Consider the following 12,382-nt stretch of genomic DNA (forward strand, 5'->3'; position numbering starts at 1 on the left):
GGCCTCGTGGGCACCCAGCTGAAATTAGTATCACGTCAATCAATGACAGATGCTGTTTCCTGGATAGGCGAAGTCCAACACGACACACTGCTACCTGTTAAGGCTCTTCTCTTTTTCAAGCAGGAAAATACATCTAAATCCCAATAACTGGGGCTAGCTGAGGAGGCAGGAAGGAAAAATGTCACACTCAATGTTGGTAATTTACAACAGAATGCAGCTGGGTGTGATACTAATTTCAAAAAGATACTTTGCAAGATTTCTCTGCCAGCTTAGAGTCACATCCAGCAAAGCTTCAATGTGACAAACTAAATACCATGAACTACTGTGACAATGAACTTATAAAAACCAACCTTACATTGCCCTTTCCTAATTTCCCTCATATAGGCACCTGAGAGTCTAAAACTGAACAAGGTCAGATATATATATAAAATATATAAAAGGTTAAATAAATCAAAAGAGCACTGTACCATACCAAAAATCAGAAAAAGTAAACATTGATTCTAATTCTAGCTCTGTTGCATATTTGGGTGATGTCAGGTAAACAGTGAGATTGTTTGTGTCTTGGTTTTCCTGTTCCGTAAAATGAAGAGAAAATTATCTGTCTTCTTTTTTAAATAATACTATTGACTGATTGATTGAGATGGAGTTTCGCTCTTCTTGCTCAGCCTGGAGTACAGTGGCACAATCTTGGCTCACTGTAACCTCCGCCTCCTGGATTCAAGTGATTCTCCTGCCTCAGCCTCCCAAGTAGCTGGGATTACAGGCGCCCACCACCATACCTGGCTAATTTTTGTATTTTTAGTAAAGACGGGGTTTCACCACATTGGCCAGGCTGGTCTCGAACTCCTGACCTCAGGTGATCTCCTCCGCCCAGCCAATAACACTATTTTAAAGAAAATTTGTAGGCAACAAACAAAAATAAAGAATTTATAATTTTATTACGCAGCCATAAGAAATTATTCTATTATTTTTTCCTTATTTTAATATCAATTTAGGAAACCTCATTGTTCCTCATTATAAAGAATGCTAGAATTAGCTAGGCATGGTACTTGGGAGGCTTGCTTGGGCCTAGGAGTTTGAGACCAGCCTGGGCAACACAGCAAGATCCTGTCTTATAAAAAAAATTAAGGGAAAAAATTTTTTTAATGCTAGATTATGTGTGTATAAACATCTATTGTAAGCAGTAGCTATAGCCATCGTAACTGACGCTATACCTGTAGTGGAATTTCAGTGATGTCATTTTATTTGAGTATGAAAAAAGTATTATCAATCCTTAGAGTCAGGCAGGCATAAAAAGGCAAAGCTATGAATGAACGTTTGCTATTGAGAATACAGTCAAAAGATAAAGATTTCCATTCATTCAACAAATATTTATTAAGTAGCCAACGAATGTCAGGTATTGTTTTTGTTACAAAATATCAGGGAGTACATTTTAGTTCCTGACAAGCCTATAAATTTGTATACCAGGGCCATTTCCAAACTCCCTCAACATTAAGCATATAATCCAGCAAGTCACCTTACTTTTTTTCTATAGTGACCCATCCTCCCACCCTACAACTCAAAAACAAGTAAAGAGAAAAAGCAAGAGTGTGTTTGTGTAAATCCAGAATGTTTTAATGAAGACTTCTTCCCACACCAATGCTTTCAGAGTGGGGAGGGAAGACAGACTGTCAGGAAAGAGCAAAAGAGATCATCCAAGCTTGGTGCTCTCTGAAAACGCACAAGAACTGCCTTGAACAGACCTCTAGATTCACATCTTTTTCATTAAACTCATCACCTAGAGTTTCTAATATTCTGTTGGATACACAGAATACCAGAGCTGAGATGGGTCTTAAAGGTTAAGTCCAGTCCTCTTATCAATGTTAGAAACTGATGCCCAGAGAGAAGAAATGCTGTGTGCAAAGTCGTTCAGGGACAAGACAGAGATCTGAGACTACAGTCCTAGATTCTTAACTATCTCACCTAAAGCTTTCACCATTACAACACGTTCTAATCATCTGATGGAATCTGTGAGCAATTGACTTTCCTTGGATCCTGGGAGAGATTTCCTCTCCAAAGTTACCTGTATTGTCCATTGCATTGGACAAAAGATAAGAGCCTTCAGAACTTAAACTCAGGCCAGTCACTGAATCTGCATGGCCTCTCATGGTGTAGGTTAGCTTGTTCTGGCGCAGGTCCCAGACCTGCAAAAACAAAAAGGTGCCCCCAGAAATCAAATTAATAAAAGCAGAGAAAGAGAATGACAAGAGACAAGAGTCAATTGCCCAGAGACACTGATATTACTGATATTACTCTACAGGATTTCTGTCAAAGAGAAAAACACCCTTTTTTTTTTTTTTTGAGTCAGGTCTCACTCTGTTGCCCAGTGCAGTAGCATTATCATGGCTCACTGTAGCCTTGACTTCCCAGGCTCAGGTGATTCTCCCATCTAAGCCTCCCCAGTAGCTGGGACTACAGGAGCATGCTACTATACCCAGCTAATTTTTTTTGAAGAGACAGGGTTTCACCATGTTGCCCAGGCTAGTCTTGAACTCCCAGGCTCAAGCGATCCTCCCACCTCGTCCTCTTAGTGTTCGGATTACAGACATGAGCCACTATGCCTGGCCAACCTCTGTCTTTCTAAAAAGGTAGTTAAGGTTACCATGTCTGACTCGATAAATATAAATGAATGCATATCAAATGTTAAGATAAAGTATTAAACAAAAAAAAAAACAGAATTCAGAAAGGTTATTTTCAAATCATAGCAAAATAAAAACTACTATAGAAAAAAACTAAAGAGTGCTTAAAATGCTTAAACTATGATTCTTAGCCATTACAAATTATTATAAATACATAAAACAAATAAGTTTATCATTTAAAAAGCCATTATGATTACATGTTTAATTTGTGTTAACAATATGAAAAATATAGATACTTAAAATTTTTCATTTAATGTAACAGTATGTGACAATAAATGTATATATATGTACATGTATGGGTACGTACATGAACACACACTATGGATAAGCACATTTATTAAAAGAAAAATAAATAACAGATTCATTATTGCTTGCATAGGAAAGGTAAGACACAGAAAATAACCTAAATGTCAAGCAGGAAAAACAGGTGGTTTACTAAATTATGTCTCATAAGCACATTGCAAAACTGAATTCTCATATAGGAGATAGCATGACAGAGTAGAAAGAGTGGTGACTTAGGGTAGGAATAAACTGGTCCTTGCCACTTAAGAGTTATGTATCATTGTGTCACTAACTCTTTCTGGGCCTGTTTCCTGGTCTGTAAGATTAGCTACTTCTCATGGCTGTTGTAAGGATTATAAGAATGCTTGCATATGCCTGGCACATGGCAGGTCCTCAATAATGTGTAGCTATTATTAAGCAGTTCCTAAAAATAACTCAGAAGACCAAATGTAAAAATATTTACATAATAAGCTGTTAAGCAAAAAAGGAAAATACAAAACAGTATTTGTCCTTACACAGACATACATTATTTTCAAGCTAACAGAAATAGTCTGGAAAGTCACATGGCAAAAAGAACAGTAATTTTGTTAAGGTCACTGGTATTACATAAAATACAAATTTCCCCCCAATTTTATTTCATATTGCAAAAGTTTTTTTCTAAGTACATAAAACTTTTGCTGTTCCTTAAATCAAGACACTTTTCCTTATCTAGAAATGAGTTAGGTGTTACATAGCAGAGCAATACATAGGGCAGACAACTCCACTTTCTCCATTAGTAACTCACTATGTGTGGAGCCCAACACATTTTCCATACGATCTTTTTTATATCAAGATGTTTGCTGCTTCAGTAATCAGGAAAGCCTGAAATGTCTGACATTTTGTTCAAGCTGTTGTTCCTTCTCTTCTGAGAAGGCACTGTTGAAATCTAGCTTTGTAACAACTAGGAGAGAATGCACTTTGCCAACCCCTCACAGAACTTGTGTGTTATTTCCAAACTTCCTCTTTGAGGCCTGTATACCTTGTTTGTGCAGGGCCAAAAAGTATCCAGGATTTGCCACCAAAAAAAATCTACAGCAGGGGTGGCTCACTCCTGTAATCCCAGCACTTTGGGAGGCCAAGGTGGGTGGATCACCTGAGGTCAGGAGTTCAAGACCAGCCTGGCCATGGTGAAACCCCTTCTCTACTAAAAATACAAAAAATTAGCCGGGCATTGTGGTGCACACCTGTAATCCCAGCTACTTGGGAGGATGAGGCAAAAGAATCACTTGAACCGGGAGGCGGAGGCTGCAGTGACCTGAGATTGCACAACTGCACTCCAGCCTGGGCAACAAGAACAAAACTCTGTCTCAAAAAAAAAAAAAAAAAAAAAAAAAAAAACTACAGCAAGAATTTAAGCAAAACATTTTGCAAGTATCCTAATCAGCTGTTCAATGAAAATCTGTGCATCTGATTAGTGGCAGGTACTGCTGGAGATGACAAAAAAAGACATGGCCCCTGCTCTCAAGGAGTGTTCAGTATAACAAGGAAAACTTAAGACGTTTAAGCAAGTAACGAGAGGCCTACGCAAGGTACAGTTGCAAAGTGGGCAGAGGGGTTAACCCTGGTGGAACAGAGACGAGAGTGAGAAAGGGAAGCTTTCACAGAAAATGAAGTGCCTGAGCAGGGTCTGAAAGTTGTTTTTTTTTTTAAACTTAGACAAAGTGGAAGGGTATTTACTAGGAGAAGATAATTTGTGGAAGTAGAGGGGCATGAAAAAAACTGCTGGATTGTAGGAAATTAGGCACCCAGAGGCAGCAGATGATGAGGTAGACAAGCAGAGGCCAGCTCATGAAAGGTTTTGAATGCCTGGCTTGCACTTTATTTCCTTCACTGGGGAGTCACAGAAGGGTTCAAAATAGAAAAATGAGTCATTCAGATGTATATTCTGGAAAGATCCTTCTGGCCCACTGATTGATTGAGACCGAATCTCCCTCTGTCGCCAGGTTGGAGTGCAATGGTGCAATCTTGGCTCACTGCAACCTCTGCCTCCTGGGTTCAAGTGATTCTCCTGCCTCAGCCTCCCAAGTAGCTGGAACTACAGGTGCGCACTGCCACACCCAGCTAATTTTTGTGTTTTCAGCAGAGACGGGTTTCACCATGTTGGCCATGGCCAGGATGGTCTCGATCTACTGACCTTGTGATCTGTCCACCTCAGCCTCCCAAAGTGCTGGGATTACAGGCGTGAGTCACTGCGCCTGGCCTGGCCCATATATTTAATAACTGAAGGGATGAAACCTCATAAAGTGCAGGGATTACAAACATGAGCCACTATGCCTGGCCTAATCTATCCTTTTAACCATTACATTTAAAAAAAAAAATTACAAACTGAACTCCCATCCTAACTAGAGCTCAGGGTTATAAGAAATGCCAGATTGCCAGCCAGACCATCAGGCTCTCAAGTGACACATTTTCTTCTTTCTTCATTTTCCTCTGACTCCCCAATCCTATCACCAGGTAGGAAGTTCCAAGAGATTGGTGGGAACAGTCTATCTGCTCATAAATATACACAGAATTTGTTCACCTCAGATTTTAAAAAGGGTTCCCATTCCTTATGTGTTTCTCTTTCTTAGAACAGGCAGTGCTACCTAAGATAGACTGAGAAACAAACAAAAACCAGGCTCTCTGAGAAGCATCTCCTAATGTAGTGAGGCAGTGTGGTCATTTGTCGTGCTAGGGCTCAAGACCGGTAAGCCTCTAGGTGCTTAAAAGGTACTTGTTAATCGACTACAGGTAACAAGACAGAGTGGTAAGACTATTAGCCCTGTAGAGATAGAGCTCTGGTCCTGTCTCTACCACTGACTAAGTGATGACTATTTGATCTTGGCCAGATCACTTAACCTCTTAGGGACTCACTTCAGTCACCTATAAAGTGAGGGATGGAGGTGATATCTAAGGTTCTTTTCAGGTTTGACATTTCCTGAGTCCTTCTGATTGAAAAGGAGCCTCTCTTTTGCACGTTTAAAGAAATGTATGAGGTCTTTAGGACAACTAAGAATCTTCCTGAGTTTGAGAGAGCAATTACTCTCCCCTCTGCATGTAACAAAAGGTTTTTTTTTTTTTAAATCAGGATAGAGTCTCACTCTGTCGTCCAGGCTGGAGTGCAGTGGTGCTATCTTGGCTAGCTGCAACCTCCCCCTCCCAGGTTCAAGCGATTCTCGTGCCTCAGGTTCCCGAGTAGCTGGGACTACAGGCACGTGCCACCACGCCCGGCTAATTTTTGTATTTTTAGTAGAGACAGGGTTTTGCCATGTTGGCCAGGCTGGTCTGGAACTCCTAGCCTCAAGTGATCTGCCCGCCTTGGCCTCCCAGAGTGCTGGGATTACAGGCATGACCCACCGTGCCTGGCCATCAGCAGGGTATTTTTAATAGGGAGAAGACTACCTTCTAACTAAATTCTAACACACACACAACTCTCTCCAGTCCATCTCTGTTATACAAGAGCAAAAATAAAGAAATAATTCTAGCAACTTGGTTTCAAATATTGTATTAACTGCTGCTGCCCGAAAACAATATGGCAGCCTGTATCCCAAATATGAAACATCCTTATACTTGTTAAAACACATTAATTTTTCACCTGGAAATCTATTCTAAGAAAACAAATACAGAAAAACTTTCACGCACAAATATGTCCAGAGCAGCATAATCTGTGATAGTGATTCACATGACACAGCCTAAATGTCCAATGACATGGTTGTCACTAAATTATTTAATATTGTAATAATAAAAATAAAAATGATGATGATAATGGCAACTGACATATACTGAACACACTATGTCCCTGCCATGGTGCTAGGAATATCATATCCTTACTTCATTTAATTAATGTAACAATTACATGAGGTGAGCTGACAATTCCCACTCAGAGATAAGTAATGGAGATGATGAGGTTAAAACAACTTTAAGATCACAAAGCTAGCAATTAAGTGGCAAATCAAAAAATGATCCCAAGTTCGCTTAAGCACAGGAATTCAAGGTTACAGTGAGCTATGATTCTACCACCACATTGCAGCCTGGGCAACGTGAGTGAGACCTCAAAATAAAACCAAAAAATGGAAAGGAAAATGATTCTAACTACAATTCCAAGAAAATAAGAATGATTTGATACACAGCAACTAGAGGCGGGCTTAGTTTAGGAAATACTTTCTAGAAGAGATATCTATGCTGTGATCTGAAGGTAAGAGAGCAAGTCACAGCAATGCATCAAAGATGGGGGTGGGGGATTCCTTACAAAGCATCAGCTATGTGATAATAAGTGAAAAGAGATCATGGTTGGGCACAGTGGCTCATGCCTGTAATCCCAACACTTTGGGAGGCCAAGGAGGGAGGACTGCTTGAGGCCAGGAGTTCGAGACCAGCTTGGGCAATGTGTTGAGATCCCATTTCTAAAAAAACAAAAACGAAAACAAACCAAGCTGGCCAGGCATGGTGGCTCATGCCTGTAATCTCAGCACTTTGGGAGGCCGAGGCAGGCGGATCACCTGAGGTCAGCAGTTCTAGAACAGACTGGTCAACATGGTGAAACCACGTCTCTACTAAAAATACAAAATATTAGCTGGACGTGGTGGCGGGTGCCTGTAATTCCAGCTACTCGGGAAGCTGAGGCAGGAGAATCACTTGAGTCCAGGAGGTGGAGGTTGCAGTGAGCTATCGTGCCATTGCACTCCAGCCTGGGCAACAAGAGTGAAACTCTGTCTCAAAAAAAAAAAAAAATTTAGCTGGGCATAGTGGCATGCACATTTAGTCCCAGCTACTTGGGAGGCTGAGGTGAGAGAATTGCTTGAGCCCAGAAGGTCATGGCAGCAGTGAGCCATGACTGCACCACTGCACTCCAGCCGCGGCAGAGCAAGACTCTCTCTCGGGGAAAAAAAAAAAAAGCATTATCTAAAGAGTGAATATCATGATGTTTACACACAAAACATTGTGTTACAGAAAAGACTTGAAGGAAGTACACTGTGAAATAGTAACAGTGACTGAATTTGGATGATGAAACTAGTGACTTACCTATTTTTACAATTTTTCTTTTTACATTTTCTGCACTTTAATATACAAAGTATCACTTTTATTACTAAATCTATTATACTTGTAATTAGTTTTTAATAATGTTATTCCCAATAAAGTTGATTTGTTAAACATATATTTGAATGCAATTTTTGTATCTCCATAAAACATTTAAGGTAAATAAGAAGACAAATTAGGAAAAGTCTATAATGATTTTTTGTTTAGAAAAGAGAATGCAGGCCAGGCGCGGTGGCTCACACCTGTAAGCCCAGCACTTTGGGAGGCCAAGGTGGGTGGATCATGAGGTCAGGAGATGGAGACCATCCTGGCTAAAACGGTGAAACCCCGTCTCCACTAAAAAATACAAAAAAATTAGCCAGGTGTGATGGCGCAGCTTGTGGTCCCAGCTACTCGGGAGGCCGAGGCAGGAGAATGGCGTAAACCTGGGAGGCAGAGTTTGCAGTGAGCCGAGATCGTCCCACTGCACTCCAGCCTGGGCGACAGAGTGAGACTCTGCCTCAAAAAAAAAAAAAAAAAAAAAAAAAAAAAGAGAATATAATATATGCAGTACACAAACAAGGGGACTCTCAGTGCTAGGTGCACTTCTAATTTAAAAATTTTCCCAAAAATGAAGCATTGGCAGAAAAATTTGAATGTTTGTGGACAGATTAAATGCTTTTTAGCTTTTTAAAAAATTTTTATTTTTTGAGACAGGGTCTCTCTCTGTCGCCCAGGCTGCAGTGCAGTGGTGCAATCTTGGCTCATCACAACCCCTGCCTCCCTGGTTCAAGCCAGTCCCGTCCCTCAGCCTCTTGAGTAGCTGGGATTACAGGCGTATGCCACCATGCCTGGCTAATGTTCGTATTTTTAGTAGAGATAGGGTGTCGCCATGTTAGCCAGGCTGGTCTAGAACTCCTGACCTTAAGTGATCCGCCTGCCTTGGCCTCTCAAAATGTTGGGATTACAGGCGTGAGCCAGCACGCCCAGCAAACACTTTTTAGTTTACTATCACCAACAGAGTACCAAACAATTTTCATCACCCCAAGAATTTCCTAACTACTCTCCTTTGTGTCAAACCTCTTCATCCCTAACACTTGCTGATTACTGATCTCTTCTTTGACCTATAATTTTTTTTTGAGAATATCATATAAGAAATCCTATATATATATAACCTTTTGAGGCTAGCTTCTTTTATTTAAGCTGTGAGAATTTGTGCTATATAGCACAAATTCTTCAGAAGGTCCAGGAACAGTCCAGATAAAGAGTCCAAAGTAAGCCATACTATTGGTAGCAGGAAGACTTTACTAGCACAAGAGTATTATTGTTAGGTTAGTGTATCCCCACAGTGGGCATCAATCAAATTTGGTACTCTGTTGGTGATAGTGAATCTATGCAAACATTAAAATTCTTATAACTGTACACCAAAAATGTTTATTTCACTGTATGTAAATTTACATATCTTGAAAAGTATAAAAGTTATCATAGCTTGATGACACTAACCTATTTTCATGCGCACAAGAAGCCTTCTTCTAGTGATTCTGATGCCAATGAGCTCCCATCTCCATTCTGGGAAATATTGTGCATAGCTATTAAAGTTGATCTAAGTTTCCATGTTCTGATTCTTCATTCTCCAAATATTTATATGATGGAAAAGGGATGGGAAGTTCAATTTTGGAAAACCTAAATTCTTAGGTACCTATGAGACATTCAAGTGGGGGATACTGAACAGCTAGTTGTACACAGGGACCTGAAGCTTAAGATCTGGGGTGGGAAAACTGTCATCGGCAGAGGTATGGAGTCATGGAAGTAGATGAGATTTGTCTTGGGGAATGTACACAGTGAGAAAAGCAAAGGGCCCTTGGCGAATAATGATGTTTCAAGACTCCACAGACAGAGTGCTCATAATGGTATGTAGAGAAGGAGAAGGACCTACCAGATGGATAGGACAGTTTGTTGTCACAGAACTCAGGGAAGAGAGAAGACCAGGTCTATGGTACAGAGCGATTATGTTAAAAAACACACACACACACACACAAACAAAAAAACCCAGACTATTAGGAATGAAGAATGAATGGTATGTGAGGAACTGAAGACAGTGAGTGCAGAAACATCTCCAGGGGATTCCTCTAAGTATTTAAGAGTATAACTCGGCCGGGCGCGGTGGCTCAAGCCTGTAATCCCAGCACTTTGGGAGGCCGAGACGGGCGGATCACGAGGTCAGGAGATCGAGACCATCCTGGCTGACACGGTGAAACCCCGTCTCTACTTTAAAAATACAAAAAACTAGCCGGGCGAGGTGGCGGCGCCTGTAGTCCCAGCTACTCGGGAGGCTGAGGCAGGAGAATGGCGTGAACCCGGGAGGCGGAGCTTGCAGTGAGCTGAGATCCGGCCACTGCACTCCAGCCTGGGCGGCAGAGCGAGACTCTGTCTCAAAAAAAAAAAAAAAAAAAAAAAAAAAAAGAGCATAACTCTAGAAAGAAACTCTGGAATTTGAACTGAGGTTCCATCACTTACTAGCTGTGTAACCTGGGGTTAAGCTGTTGTGCCTCTTTAACTTAGTTTCCTCATCTGTACAATCGCATCAGTAGGATTTATTTCATGAGGTTGTAAGATCAAAGTCTTTAAGATCCGTGAGGAGGCCAATAGTGAAGCTTAAACGAATTAATGATGTAAAGCTCTGAGAACAACAACTGGCAGAAAGTAAGCACTATGTGTTAGATGATGGTGATAGCAATATTATCACCACCACCATCATCATCCTTTTTAAGAAGTTTTGGGCCAGGCAGGGTGGGTCACGCCTGTAATCCCAGCATTTCGGGAAGCTGAGGCGGGTGGATCACCTGAGGTCAGGAGTTCCAGACCAGCCTGACCAACATGGAGAAACCCTGTCTCTACCAAAAATACAAAATTAGCCAGGCATGGTGGCGCATGCCTGTAATCCCAACTACAGGAGGCTAAGGCAGGATAATCACTTGAACCCAGGAGGCGGAGGATGCGGTAAGCCGAGATCGTGCCATCGCACTTCAGCCTGGGCAACAAGAGTGAAACTCTATCTTAAATAAATAAATAAAATAGTTTGGTTGTGAAGGGAAAGATTCACAGGGCAATATGAGGAGGGGATGTGGGATCAAAGGAAGAATTTTTTTTTTTTGCCACCCAGAGAAGACACCTAAGCATGATGAAATACTCATAAGAAAGTAGAAAAGTAGAAAAGAAAGGCCAGATGCAGTAGCTCATGCCTGTAATCCCAGCACTTTGGGAAGCCGAGGCGGGTGGATCACGTGGTCAGGAGATCGAGACGATCCTGGCTAACTTGGTGAAACCACGTCTCTACTAAAAATACAAAAAATTAGCCAGGTGTGGTAGCACACGCCTGTAGTCCCAGCTACTCAGGAGGCTGAGGCAAGAGAACTGCTTGAACCCAGGAGGCGGAAGTTGCAGTGAGCCGAGATTACGCCACTGCATTCAAGCCTGGGTGACAGAGTGAGACTCTGTCTCCAAAAAAAGAAAAGTAGAAGAGGTTGAAAGAAGGGATGAATGATTGAAACCCTCACATTTAAAGGACTACCTTTAGGCCGGGAGCAGTGGCTCACACCTGTAATTCCAGCACTTTGGGAGGCTGAGGCAGGTGGATCACGAGGTCAGGAGTTCAAGATAAGCCTGGCCAACATGGTAAAACCCTGTCTCTACTAAAAATACAAAAATTAGCTGGACATGGTGGCACATGCCTGTAATCCCAGCTACTCAGGAGGCTGAGGAAGGAGAATTGCTTGAACTGGGACACAGGAGGCAGAGGTTGCAGTGAACTGAGATAGCCCCACTGCACTCCAGCCTGGCCTACAGACTCAAAAAAACAACAACAACAAAAAAAACTATCTTTATTTCTGGAGATGGAGTCTTGCTCCGTGGCCAGGCTGGAGTGCAGTGGCGTGATCTCTGCTCACTGCAACCTCCGACTCCCAGGTTCAAGTAATTCTCCTGCCTCAGCCTCCCGAGTATCTGGGATTACAGGCACACACCACCACACTCGGCTAATTTTTGTATTTTTAGTAGAGACGGGGTTTCACCATGTTGGCCAGGATGGTCTTGGTCTCCCGACCCTGTGATCCTCCTGCCTCAGCCTCCCAAAGTGTTGGGATTACAGGTGTGAGCCACCGCACCTGGCCAAAAGCAAGGATATTTCATCCAAAGTAACAGCAAAGGAAACAACGAGGGATGGAAATACAGTACAACTTCTAGGAAAGGACAACACAGAAAGTTGAGTATTTATCTGACAGTTACTATTCTCACTATAAAGCAGAAGGTAAGGTCAAAGTCGTTAAGATCCCCAAGGAAGCCAATAGGAAAGGAAGACAGAAGCCGTGCAGGACCAAAATAACACATTT

General features: G+C 41.7%; 2 protein-coding genes across 12 annotated transcripts in view; one reads left to right on the forward strand and one right to left on the reverse strand.

Moving 5' to 3' along the window:
- The window catches only part of ZCCHC17 (zinc finger CCHC-type containing 17), a 1,254,002-nt gene that overhangs the window by 1,157,056 nt on the left and 84,564 nt on the right, over window positions 1-12,382 (forward strand). The gene's annotated exons all lie outside the window — the stretch shown is intronic.
- Window positions 1-12,382, reverse strand: part of SNRNP40 (small nuclear ribonucleoprotein U5 subunit 40) — a 202,650-nt gene that overhangs the window by 10,556 nt on the left and 179,712 nt on the right. The window contains exon 7 of the mRNA XM_050795794.1: window positions 2,063-2,183. Coding sequence (XP_050651751.1) covers window positions 2,063-2,183 — 121 coding nt within the window. The remainder of the gene's footprint in view (window positions 1-2,062; window positions 2,184-12,382) is intronic.

This window comes from Macaca thibetana, chromosome 1 (genome assembly GCF_024542745.1).
Source record: "Macaca thibetana thibetana isolate TM-01 chromosome 1, ASM2454274v1, whole genome shotgun sequence".
In the NCBI taxonomy this organism is placed as follows: domain Eukaryota; kingdom Metazoa; phylum Chordata; class Mammalia; order Primates; family Cercopithecidae; genus Macaca; species Macaca thibetana.